Genomic DNA, 10,814 nt, shown 5'->3' on the forward strand with positions numbered 1-10,814 from the left:
AATCAGAGGGAGGAGGAGAGGTGGCGGGAGTGGGAGCTTATAGTTGACTTCCTGGCATCGTGGTGGCCAGAGCCACCTGCCTGGACTGTGAAATCCTTGGCTTGCCAGCCCTCCCCTGGTCAGTGACCTAGGAGCTGGTCGCTGAGTAGGTGCATGGTGAGGCTATCATCTCGTCACCTTGGGTCATGCTCTTGGAACTGGCTAGCAAAAACTGTCCCAGGGCCTCATATCTAGCAACTGGCACTCCTTGCTGAGGGAGTGAAGACCATTTCATGGGGCCAAGGGTTTGTGACTGCCTGGACCCCAGCTCACACCAGCCCCAGCCACAAAGCCTCTGTTGACTGTGCTCAAGGTGGGGCAATTCTAAGGCCATGGGGACTCCTAGGAGGCAAAGCATGGCTGCTCTACCCTCTTCTGCATCTTGGTAAGGAAATCTGGGCAGGTGCGTTTCCACTGAGGCTTTCAGTGGCATGAACACCACCATGGACTATAGCACTGCCATCAGTGTGCTGCCCACAGGAGTCCCATGATATGGGTTATATCCTATTATTTTACAGACAGGAAACTGGTGTGGAGACAAGTACCTTGCCCAAGGATTCCCCCCCACTAAGTGGCTGTTCCTGCACTCAGACTCCTTCTCTGTGACTGCTAACGCAGAAAACTGTTCAGAGAAATGAGTGCATGTGGCCAAGTTATCAAAAACTTTTCAAAGGTTTTTTTTTCCTTTCCTAGTACAAAAGATGTACTTACTGTTTAAAACAAACAAACGAAAGATTTCAGTAGAAAATAATTCCACCACCAGCAGTCTACCTTCAGTGCTATTGGAGGCAGGAAGCAGTTGGGCGAAGGCTGAACCTTAACGCTAATTTCTCTAGCAGTGAACGGTGCATCCTGAGGTGCACCCCAGCATTCAGACAGTGGAATGCAGGGAGCCTACTCTAAGGAGCTGGAAGGCCTCCAGGGTTTCCATTCCTTCCTCTTGCTCATCCTTTGTGCTCTCACATTACAAGGATGGGGCTTGGAGGAAACCCATGAGCCCTCTAGCTTCGGCTCATCCCTCAGAGCCCCTCATCCTTTCTGAATTCATCTGATCAGTGGTAGCTCCACTCTCCCACTAGACTCAAAGCCTCTGGCATCTTCTCCTATTTCATCACTCCCTGGGGTCAGCTGCTTCCTCTCTTCCCACCCGTCCATGTTTGTACTCCATTAATCTCTGAAGGATCATAATTAGGAACTTAGGTTTTAGAATCAGACCGATCCAGAGAGAGTCTCAGCTTCCCTGAGCCTCTGTTTCTTCAGTTGTACCGTGCGATTGCCCATAGTACCTACCTCCCAGGATGTTAGTCACAGGGCGACTGTAACAACTGAAGGAGAGAATACAAGACACTGAACAGACACCTGCCTTGGTAACTGTGGACTCTGATCGCATAACTACTCTGCTTCAGAGCCTCACTGGCTCCCACACATAACAGGGTGAGGTCTGGATGCTTAGCTAGGTGCCCAGTTCAGGTGGGCACAGGCATTCCCATAGCTGCCTCTAGCCTACGTCACTGGCTGTTGAGCACATGTTTGGCTCCAGGCAAAGAAGGCTCCTGCTTTGTGCCCCCAGCCCCTCACCCTTCAAAACGTGTGCTGGCCACACCAGTGGTCACAAGGCACCGACCTGTCATTGGCCTCTCACCAGAGAGTGTCCCAGGTATCCCACCTCTCCAGACCTGGGGAAGGGAAGGCAGATGAGGGGAGAAGATTCCATTTCCAGACATTTCAGCATTACCCAGTGGATAAACACCGTAATCCACCACGTACTGTTAAATCTAAGGGTCACCATGGAGATGAGCCATTGGTCAGTGCTCGACAGTCTTGTTCCTCTTTACTGGAGCGGGCAGGACAGGGTGGGCAGGGGGAGCACACTGGGAACTCTGCTTCCAGCGAGAGAGACGGGCCTCTCCAAAGTTTGGACTCGCAGAGAGCTCTGCGGGGGGCCCCCGCCGCGGGAGGAAGGGCTCGGCCAGGCCGGAGCGAGCGGCAGGGTGTTGGGCGCAGGCCCTCTCCATCCAGCTCCCTGAGGGCACGCGCTGCGCAAGAGAGGGCGCCGCGGCCCGGGTCTTTTCTGCCTTCAGAGCCTTGCGAGCTTTTGTCCCCGAAGCCCGGAGGACTAGGGCGGCCCTGGTTCAGGCGCCCTCTCCCGGGTAGGGGTCTGCACGCTCCCTGGTAGCCCGCTCCCTGCGGGGACGCCCGCCCCTCTCCCCGCCCCCGGCCTGGGCCCGCCCCCGCGCCTGTGTCACGGCGGGGCTGGGGGCGGAGAGCTGCCGGGCGGGACATCCGGCCCTGGTCCCTCGCCGCGCCCGCCCGCCGCCCGCCGCCCGCTCCGGCGCCGCAGCCCGGGAGCCGGCCACCCCCGCGCGCGCCAACCCTCCCGCCCGCGCTCCCCTCTTCGACCCCCGCCCGGCGCTGCGGGTCCAACCCTCGGCTCCCGCCCCCAGCCCGAGCCCGCCTCCCGGGCGGCCCTCGGATCGGGCTGCCCGCGCAGGCCCCCACCCCGGGAGCACCATGTTCCCCCGCCCGCTGACCCCGCTGGCAGCCCCAAATGGCGCCGAGCCCCTGGGCCGGGCGCTGAGGCGGCCCCCACTGGGCAGGGCCCGGGCGGGGCTGGGGGGGCCGCCCCTGCTGCTGCCGTCCATGCTGATGTTCGCGGTGATCGTGGCCTCCAGCGGGCTGCTGCTCATGATCGAGCGGGGCATCCTGGCCGAGATGAAGCCCCTTCCCCTGCACCCTCCAAATCGCGAGGGTGTGGCCTGGCGCGGGACAGTCCTCAGGCCTGGGAGGCTGTCCCTGGATGCTGGGGACTCGGACTTGCAGGTGAGGCAGGACGTCCGGAATCGGACCTTGCGGGCAGTGTGCGGACAACCAGGCATGCCGCGGGACCCCTGGGACTTGCCAGTGGGGCAGCGGCGCACCCTGCTACGCCACATCCTCGTGAGTGACCGCTACCGCTTCCTGTACTGCTACGTCCCCAAGGTGGCTTGCTCTAACTGGAAGCGGGTGCTGAAGGTGCTGGCCGGCGTCCTGGACAGCGTGGACGTCCGCCTCAAGATGGACCACCGCAATGATCTGGTGTTCCTAGCAGACCTGCGGCCTGAGGAGATTCGCTACCGCCTGCAGCACTACTTCAAGTTCCTGTTTGTGCGGGACCCCTTGGAGCGCCTCCTCTCTGCTTACCGCAACAAGTTTGGCGAGATCCGAGAGTACCAACAGCGCTATGGCGCTGAGATCGTGCGGCGGTACAGGGCTGGAGCGGGCCCCAGCCCCGCAGGGGATGATGTCACCTTCCCGGAGTTTCTGAGATACCTGGTGGACGAGGACCCTGAGCGCATGAATGAGCATTGGATGCCCGTGTACCACCTGTGCCAGCCTTGTGCGGTGCGCTATGACTTTGTAGGCTCCTATGAGAGGCTGGAGGCTGATGCCAACCAGGTGCTGGAGTGGGTGCAGGCACCGCCCCATGTGCGATTCCCAGCTCGCCAGTCCTGGTACCGGCCGGCCAGCCCTGAAAGCCTGCACTACCACCTGTGCAGTGCTCCCCGGGCCCTGCTGCAGGACGTACTACCTAAGTACATCCTGGACTTCTCCCTCTTCGCTTACCCACTGCCTAATGTCACCAGGGAGGCCTGCCACCAATGACCATGGGTATGGGCCAGCAGCTGTTGGAGACTGATTTCGACAATGCCAGCTTCTTGGGCCGCTGCCTGCCATCCAGAGAAACCTTGGCTCTGGGGTCTGGGGCTTCTCCAGATGCCTAGATGCCAGGGAGTTCCTTGTCTAAGGTGGGTGCCCACAGTGGCTCAGTGAACAGGATTGGACAGGAGGCCTGGTGTCCCCACTGAGGGGATTCCTTGGGGGCCAGTGTGATCCTTCTTGCCCTGGCGGGGCCAGACACCAGTTTGCCAGTGAAGCAACAAACACATCTGTTCTAAAGACCGACTCCAGGCCCCTGGCTGCAGGGATTATGCCGTCCACGTGGTCCACCTTAATTTAAGCTGGGGCCAAACCCAGAGGTGGCACCAATCAGGAGCACAGCCAGAGCCGGGAGCCCTATGGTTCTGACTGCCCATTCATCCACTCTGTGTGCCTAAGGGCTGGAGTCACAAGTGCCTTATCAATGACTTCTGTGCCTTTCTGCTTCAGACTGAGAATTTCCTACACTTGACAAGTAAAGACCCATTTTTCCAAGGACAGGAAGACTGTCAGGGCCCTTGCCTGGTAGCTCCAGGACCCGGCCCACAGGCATCCAAAGACCCCTGCACCTAGCCTCTTCTTGGGGTTCTGGGCACCTCCTCCCTTCCCTCAAGGTTGTGACTGGTTGGTGTATCTGGTTACCAGTTTTCTGACGCATTTATTTAAAATTTGTACTTTTTGATAGAACCCTTGTGAAGCCTTTGTTTTATTAATAGCTGAATTTTTAATAAAGCTGTTTTGTGTACAAAGTCAGCGTCTCTGTCTCTGATTCTCCCTCTGAGCTCCTGTGGGTCCAGCAAGTCTCCGTGTCTGTCTTCCCAGGTAAGGAGCGGGAGCTTGAGGGAAAGAAAGTGAGACAAAGAGAAAGAAAGACAAAGGGTAACTTGCTTAGGCCGGTCCGGTGGGCCATTGCCGGGCCATGGAGCCTTTGGGGGCTTCCCATAGGCCGTGCCAGATCACAGACTCAGCTTCTAGGATGCCACCAATGGACCAGCCCCTTTAGGAATGGCCCCAGGTCCATAGCACACCTACAGGGATTATTCCCGAAGCAGGGGGCCGGGATGAGACGTCAACTCCTTCTCCTCCTAGGCAGGAATACTTCTTGATTGAGGAGGCCCCCAGATGAAAAAGGAGGTCGTCATGTGAGCAAGGGAGGTTATTCCTGGCATTGAGAATTACAAGGAAGGCAGGGAAGCTGAGCGAGGGACAGGTTCTTGCCAACTTAGTTCCAGAAGAAGTTGTGGGCTATGTGGGAGGAATAGGGTCAGGGCAGTAGAGGATAGGCCTCAATGTGACCTGTTCCCCCACTGCTCTTCTGAGATCCCAGGCCCACCAGGGGATGGGGAACGGAGTGGCTGCACCTGCTGTGCCCATGGGAGAGATGCAAGGCCAGAGCTGGCTCTGCCCTCTTGGTCTATTTCATACACCCACAGTGGAAACACCTATACTTCAGGGACCTGAGACACTGGTGAGAGGCGGTGCCAGAGGGAGTGAGGGAGGGAGGTGGGAAGGGCCCCCTTGCAGATGCCACTTATGCCTAACTTTGCTATTGCCCTGATTTTGGAGGAGGAATTTGGGGGGTGGGGCTTCTAGGGGCACTCATGGTTCTCTGCCATGACTTACTAGGAGGCCTTACCTGATCACCTGTCTGGGTCAGATGCCCCTCTTCAAGGTCGCCTGGTCTGGGGACTTCACTTCAGATAGCAGTTAGCGTGCTGTGTTGTAACTGCCCCATTACTTGTCAGCCTCCCCAAATGAGATTGTGAATTGTGTGAAGTTGAGACTGTGTCTGTCTTGTTCACCTGACATTCCCAGAACCTAGTCCAAGGGGCTGGCACACAGTAGGCATGCAGATGGCCCAGCAGAACCAAGGTGTACATCTTACTGCAGGACAGAGAGCACTGTGCTTGGAATCACCAGACCAAACAAGCCCCACCTCTACTTCTCACCAGCTGGCTGACCACTTCTCTGAGCCCCCAAGTGCCCCACTGTATCATGGGAACAATAACACCTGTCTTATATAGACAAAACGAGTAAAAAGGCCCATCCCAGCACCTGGCTCAATGGATGTTCTTTGAAATGCTAGTTGAACACCTGATCCACCAGGAGCCTGTGGGGACAGGAGAGAAGCCAGGACACTGTGTCCACTCAGCGATAGAGACCAGAGCTGCCTCTGGGCAGAGCCCCTTTGACGCGTGGGTTCACTTCCTCTGCCAACCAGTCAGTCCTCCTCTGAGCTTCCGTCCCCTTGGAAGCCCCCCATCCCCACCCTGCCCCTAGCTTCTTCCTCCTTGGCCAGGAACTGCCTCCCCAGACCCACAGCAGCTACTCCATCCCCCTCACAAGGGCCTTCAGCACGGGACCCAGAAAATGCTGGGCCAGCTGTTATGTTGACCTCATCTCACTTAAACCTCACAACAGCCCGATACCACGGGTGTTATTCAGTTTTACAGACACGGAATCTGGCACAGAGAGAGTAAGTATCCCGCCCCCAACAGGGGCACTGTGGAAGGTGGGGGTGGAGAGAGGAGGGAATAGGAGTAGGAAGAGGAGGAGGGGTGGATGAGGTTGTATGTAGGGGGTTTGCACCCGTTCTCCCTCAGTTCTTTCATTCCTTCATTTGCAGAGAATCCAGTTCAGCCCAGCTGACATTTACCAGTCCCTGCCCTGGAGGAGTGGGAGACAAATGAAGTCCTTAATGTGGTTAGCTTATTGGCTACTCTCCTCCCAGGCAGAAAAGAGTGCCAGGCCGCAGAGCATCCTGACAGCCAGAACGCAACACGTGTGGTGTGGGGAGGAGGGCTGGAGGTAAAAGGGAGACGGACTGCTGAGATAAACTGCCACCTAGTGTCATTTTCTTCCCTAGAGTCAGCTCCTGAGGAACTTACTTTGTCATCTACCCTTCCTTTCAGGAAACTGGGCTTCTTAAAAGCAGCTGAGAAGGAGACGGCAGAGAGTTGTGGGGGTCCAGCTAGCCAAACTGGGGCCTGTCTTATGCTGGACAATCAGGCCAGAGCTGGGGGTGTGTGGCAGGCTCTGGGTCACCAGGGGCAGGACAGGAGCATTCTCAGGCCTGAACACCTGTCTTCTTGGACTTCCCCCTTTTTACTGGGTCTGCTCTCATCCCCACACGGCCAAGCCCTCGCCACTGCCTGGCACCTGTGAGGACAAGGGTCCACTTTCGAACTCGCTCCATCATGGACAACCCAGTCCTCCTGGGCACAGCGGGATGGGGCTGGCAGTGCTTTAACTTCTCTCACCAGCTGAGGGCAATGAACAAAGGAAAGAGGAGGAGCCCAAAGCCTGGCCTTCCACTTCCAGGCTCCAATTCTGATCCATTTTTCATCCTATCTGAAGCTACCGACCAGAAACCACCTCACCTTAAATTCTGAGGTCCTTTCCCCTCCCCTTCTCTCTCCCACCTCTGTCCCCTCCCTCCAGGAGGGTCCCACACAGGCCCTCAGCCAGAAGCAACAAGGTCTGAGTGGAGCAGCTGACCCTCCCCCCTGGGTGCATGCAGAACACTTGCCTTTCCCAGGGGCCCATCACCAGAGGGGGCCAAACCCCCAGGGCCCCTCCCAGAGTGGATCTGGTGCTTTTCTTATTGAACCAGCCCATACCTGGCTTCAAGCAAGAGGAAAGGCATTCTTTCTTTTCCTAAAGCAAAATACTAATAATTAACAATAGCTACTCTGGATTGAGAGCTCCTGTGCCAGGCACCCTGCTAAGTACTTTACATGCATCATCCTCTTCGTTCTTACAACCACCCAGCAAAGTAAGTTAAATTATTCCCCTTTCTTTTTTTCTTTAAGATTTTTAAATTTTTTCCTTTTTCTCCCCAAAGCCCCCTGGTACATAGTTATGTATTTTTAGTTGTGGGTCCTTCTAGTTGTGGCCTGTGGGATGCCTGTCTCAGCATGGCCTGATGAGCGGTGCCATGTCCGCGCCCAGGATCCGAACCTGCAAAACCCAGGGCCGCTGAAGTAGAGTGTGTGAACTTAACCACTCTGCCACAGGGCCGGCCCCTAAATTATTCCCATTTTATAGATGAGGAAATTAAGCCTAAGTGACTTGGCCAAAGAGATGATGGTGTTGGGATTAAAACCATCTAATGTTTTCTCCTCCGTCAGTGAACGTGCATTGTAAGTTATCCAGCTCATTGCATTTGCTGATGAACATTGTGTTCATTTTCTCTGATTTTTGCACCCTTCTCCAGCCCTCCGTCTCAACGCTCAAGTGATTCTGTCCACAGCCCTCTCTCCAGCTATTAAAAAATTCCCCAGATTTGCCCACCCTGAGAATCAACCTTCCAGTAGTGCTGGATCCGGACCATGAACATACTAGACTTTTCTTTGGGTCTTTTGAGAAACAGATGCCAAGACAGAATTAGATGTGCAAGAGATTTATAGGAGCAAACAGCTGTGAAGGATAAAGGGGGAGGGGAGCAGGAGTAGGCAGGGAGAGCCTGACACATGTGAAAGGAGAGAGGGAAGGAAGAATTGGGTGGGAAGAGTCTCAGGTTACAGTGCAGCTCTAAGAAAGTGTCAGCAAGGCCAGTGGGGAATTCGGAGCAAAGATGGCCTATTGGAGGAGTCCTCCATTGGGCTGAAGTCGGAGGACACGAACATTGAGGCAGATGGAAAGATGTAGAGCAGCTAGGGACTGTCAGCCAATTACACATCTCACAGCAGGTTCTCTTGAAGGGAGATGTGAGTAGGGCACCTCAGCAGCTGCCATACAGACCTAACTTGGCCACTCTGACATATGGACATTGGTCCCATAGGTTCAGTTGACATAATGACCTTTTCAACAGCCAGAAAACAGCTGTTGGCCATGCAAGAGCCTCTAGATGTCTGAGAGATCCTGAACTAGACTCTTCCCCCATGGTCACTCCTGTCTTTATCAGGAATAAAGCCCCTGCCCTCATTTGGGCATTGGAGGACAGGTGCCATCACTGTGCCCAAAAGCCCATCCTATAATTGTCAGGGTTTTTTCTTGGCAGTTTACTCAATTCATTGCAGGTTTTGATTATCTTTGGTTTGTGTCATTGTCATTAATTAGGTAGATATTGATGATCACCTCTGCCTAGCTTCCACCTCTCATAGGCTCACATCCTTTCAGGTAAGAGCAGACTCACCCAGAGGTTGAGTCTGGATGCTGAAGCCCCAGACCTCCCAGGGGATATAGTCCAGGCTTCCTCCCAGTGTGATCATCCCCCTGGACTTAAATGCCAGGGGCGGCCTGAGAGGGAAGTGAAGTTCCAGCGACCCATATGCAGAGCAGTACCAAGTCTTCTGTAGCATCCTCCTCCTGAGCTCTTTAGCTTGTTTCCGCCTGGTCCTGGACCCAGCTGCAGAGGAGTCTCCATAGAGGGAAAGAGGATCACAGCATCAGTCCTGATTGCGCCATTGTGAGGGGACAAGGAGGACCAAGGTCAGACCAGGTCGCCCCTGCTCCTCAACCCTCCTACAAGAAAACTGTGCCAGCTCAGCCTTGTGGTGGGACTTTGGAGGGCAGAAGAACATAACGGGGCTTCAGGAGCTGGGGAAGGAAGAGCTTGTGGTGCCATTCCTGCCACTGGCCCAGCAGAGCCCCCAGACCTGCTGACTCAGTGACTGTTTGCAGTTGGAGGGAACCAGATATTCAACCTCACAGAAGCCAAGGGGGCAGGAGGTCATCAGGCATCCACTGGATCATTTCTCTGTCCTTAGCCCTGGAGATATTGAGTTGCCTCTTGGAACACCACCAGAGCCCCAGGGGCAGCAGAGTCCCAAGAGTCCAGGCACTTTGGTCAGAGGAACCATTAGAGCAGAGGTGTCCATGGAGCTGGAGATCGGGCTGGCCCCTAAGTGTGCCGCTGTGAGGGGCCACAGGCTGCCTGAAGGAAGGCACTTGAGGCAGGCCCAAGAATGGTGAGGTTGGTTGCACAGGGGTCAGGGGAATGGGGCAAGGCTTTCTGGTTGAAGAGCTAAGCCGAACTGGGGGTCAGCTGACCACTGGCGACCCAGGCATGCCTGACCCTCTCACCTTCTGCCCCTAATGAGAAGCCTTAATGAGCCTCTTCTACAGAAGCTGCTGGATACAGTGGCAGGCTAGTCCATGGAAGGGGCGTCTCCTGCTGCCTGGGTGCAAGTGTCCGGTAATAAAAAGAGAGCTGATCTGATAGACGAAAGAGAGAGCTGGCCTAACTAAAGCAGGAAAGCCAGCCCTGTGCAACTTTTGGGGAGGAATCCTTGATTTTTGTTCACTGAGACTACCCTTAGCCCAAGAACCCACAGATAAAGTTAATAGATGGAGGGATGAGGGAGCGATGGGCACAGAGGAGGAATAGAACAAGATAGGGGACTCATAGTCACAGCTCAGATGTCTGGCCCTCCCTGAGGCTTTTCTCAGCTACTGACCAATTAGCTCCTTCCTCCTCTAAAGTTCTGTGGTCCCTACTACACACTTCTAGGGGAGCTTTCATCCCATGGTGTTACTAGTCTGTCCCTGCCCTGTAGACTGAGAGTTTCCCAAAGACAAGGGCCAGGCTTTGTTTCTCTTTGTATTTAGTACATAATAGGTGCTCAATAAAGATTGAATAAGTAGAAGGTCAGATGACTGAATGGATGAACACATGGATGGATGGATGAATGGATAGATAGGTGTGTGTGTGAGTGAGTATATGTGTAAATGGTGTGTGTGTGTGTAGATAGATAAGTAGTTGGATGGATGGATGGATTGGTGGATTTTGGAGAACATGTATGGATGGATGGGCAGATGGCAGCAAGGGGAATAGAGGAAGAGGAACTTCTGCAGGAAGAGAAATCGGGAGTCACAATGGACATCTGCTGGTCAGCATAGTGCTTCTTAAAAGGAGAAGACTGGAAGGAGAGATGTTCCACTACAGAAGCAATGGTAGAGATTTGGGGTCCTAGAAGGAGGAAGAGGCCCAGGTAGGGCTGGGTCCTGGGCATGCTGACAAACAGGAGGGAAGGGGTGCCACCTGGACTGGCAGGAGCATAGCCAGGTGAGAGACAGATGTCATGAAAAGTAGAACCAAGAAAGGAGCTCAGGAGTTGAGGAGTGACCATGGGAAT

The 10,814-nt window shown here is 55.0% G+C and overlaps 1 protein-coding gene across 1 annotated transcript; it reads left to right on the plus strand.

The window, feature by feature from the left end:
* Window positions 1-2,054: 2,054 nt before the first annotated feature.
* On the plus strand, window positions 2,055-4,474 carry CHST14 (carbohydrate sulfotransferase 14). The gene has a single exon (XM_046653831.1). It carries the CDS (start codon window positions 2,551-2,553, stop codon window positions 3,679-3,681), a length of 1,131 nt encoding a protein of 376 aa, XP_046509787.1. The 5' UTR covers window positions 2,055-2,550; the 3' UTR covers window positions 3,682-4,474.
* Window positions 4,475-10,814: the final 6,340 nt, after the last annotated feature.

This window comes from Equus quagga, chromosome 2 (assembly GCF_021613505.1).
Source record: "Equus quagga isolate Etosha38 chromosome 2, UCLA_HA_Equagga_1.0, whole genome shotgun sequence".
NCBI classification, from domain to species: domain Eukaryota; kingdom Metazoa; phylum Chordata; class Mammalia; order Perissodactyla; family Equidae; genus Equus; species Equus quagga.

Bases quoted from the DNA above. Each gene is read 5' to 3' on its own strand.
- CHST14 (XM_046653831.1), top strand. From the start codon at position 2,551: ATGTTCCCCCGCCCGCTGACCCCGCTGGCAGCCCCAAATGGCGCCGAG.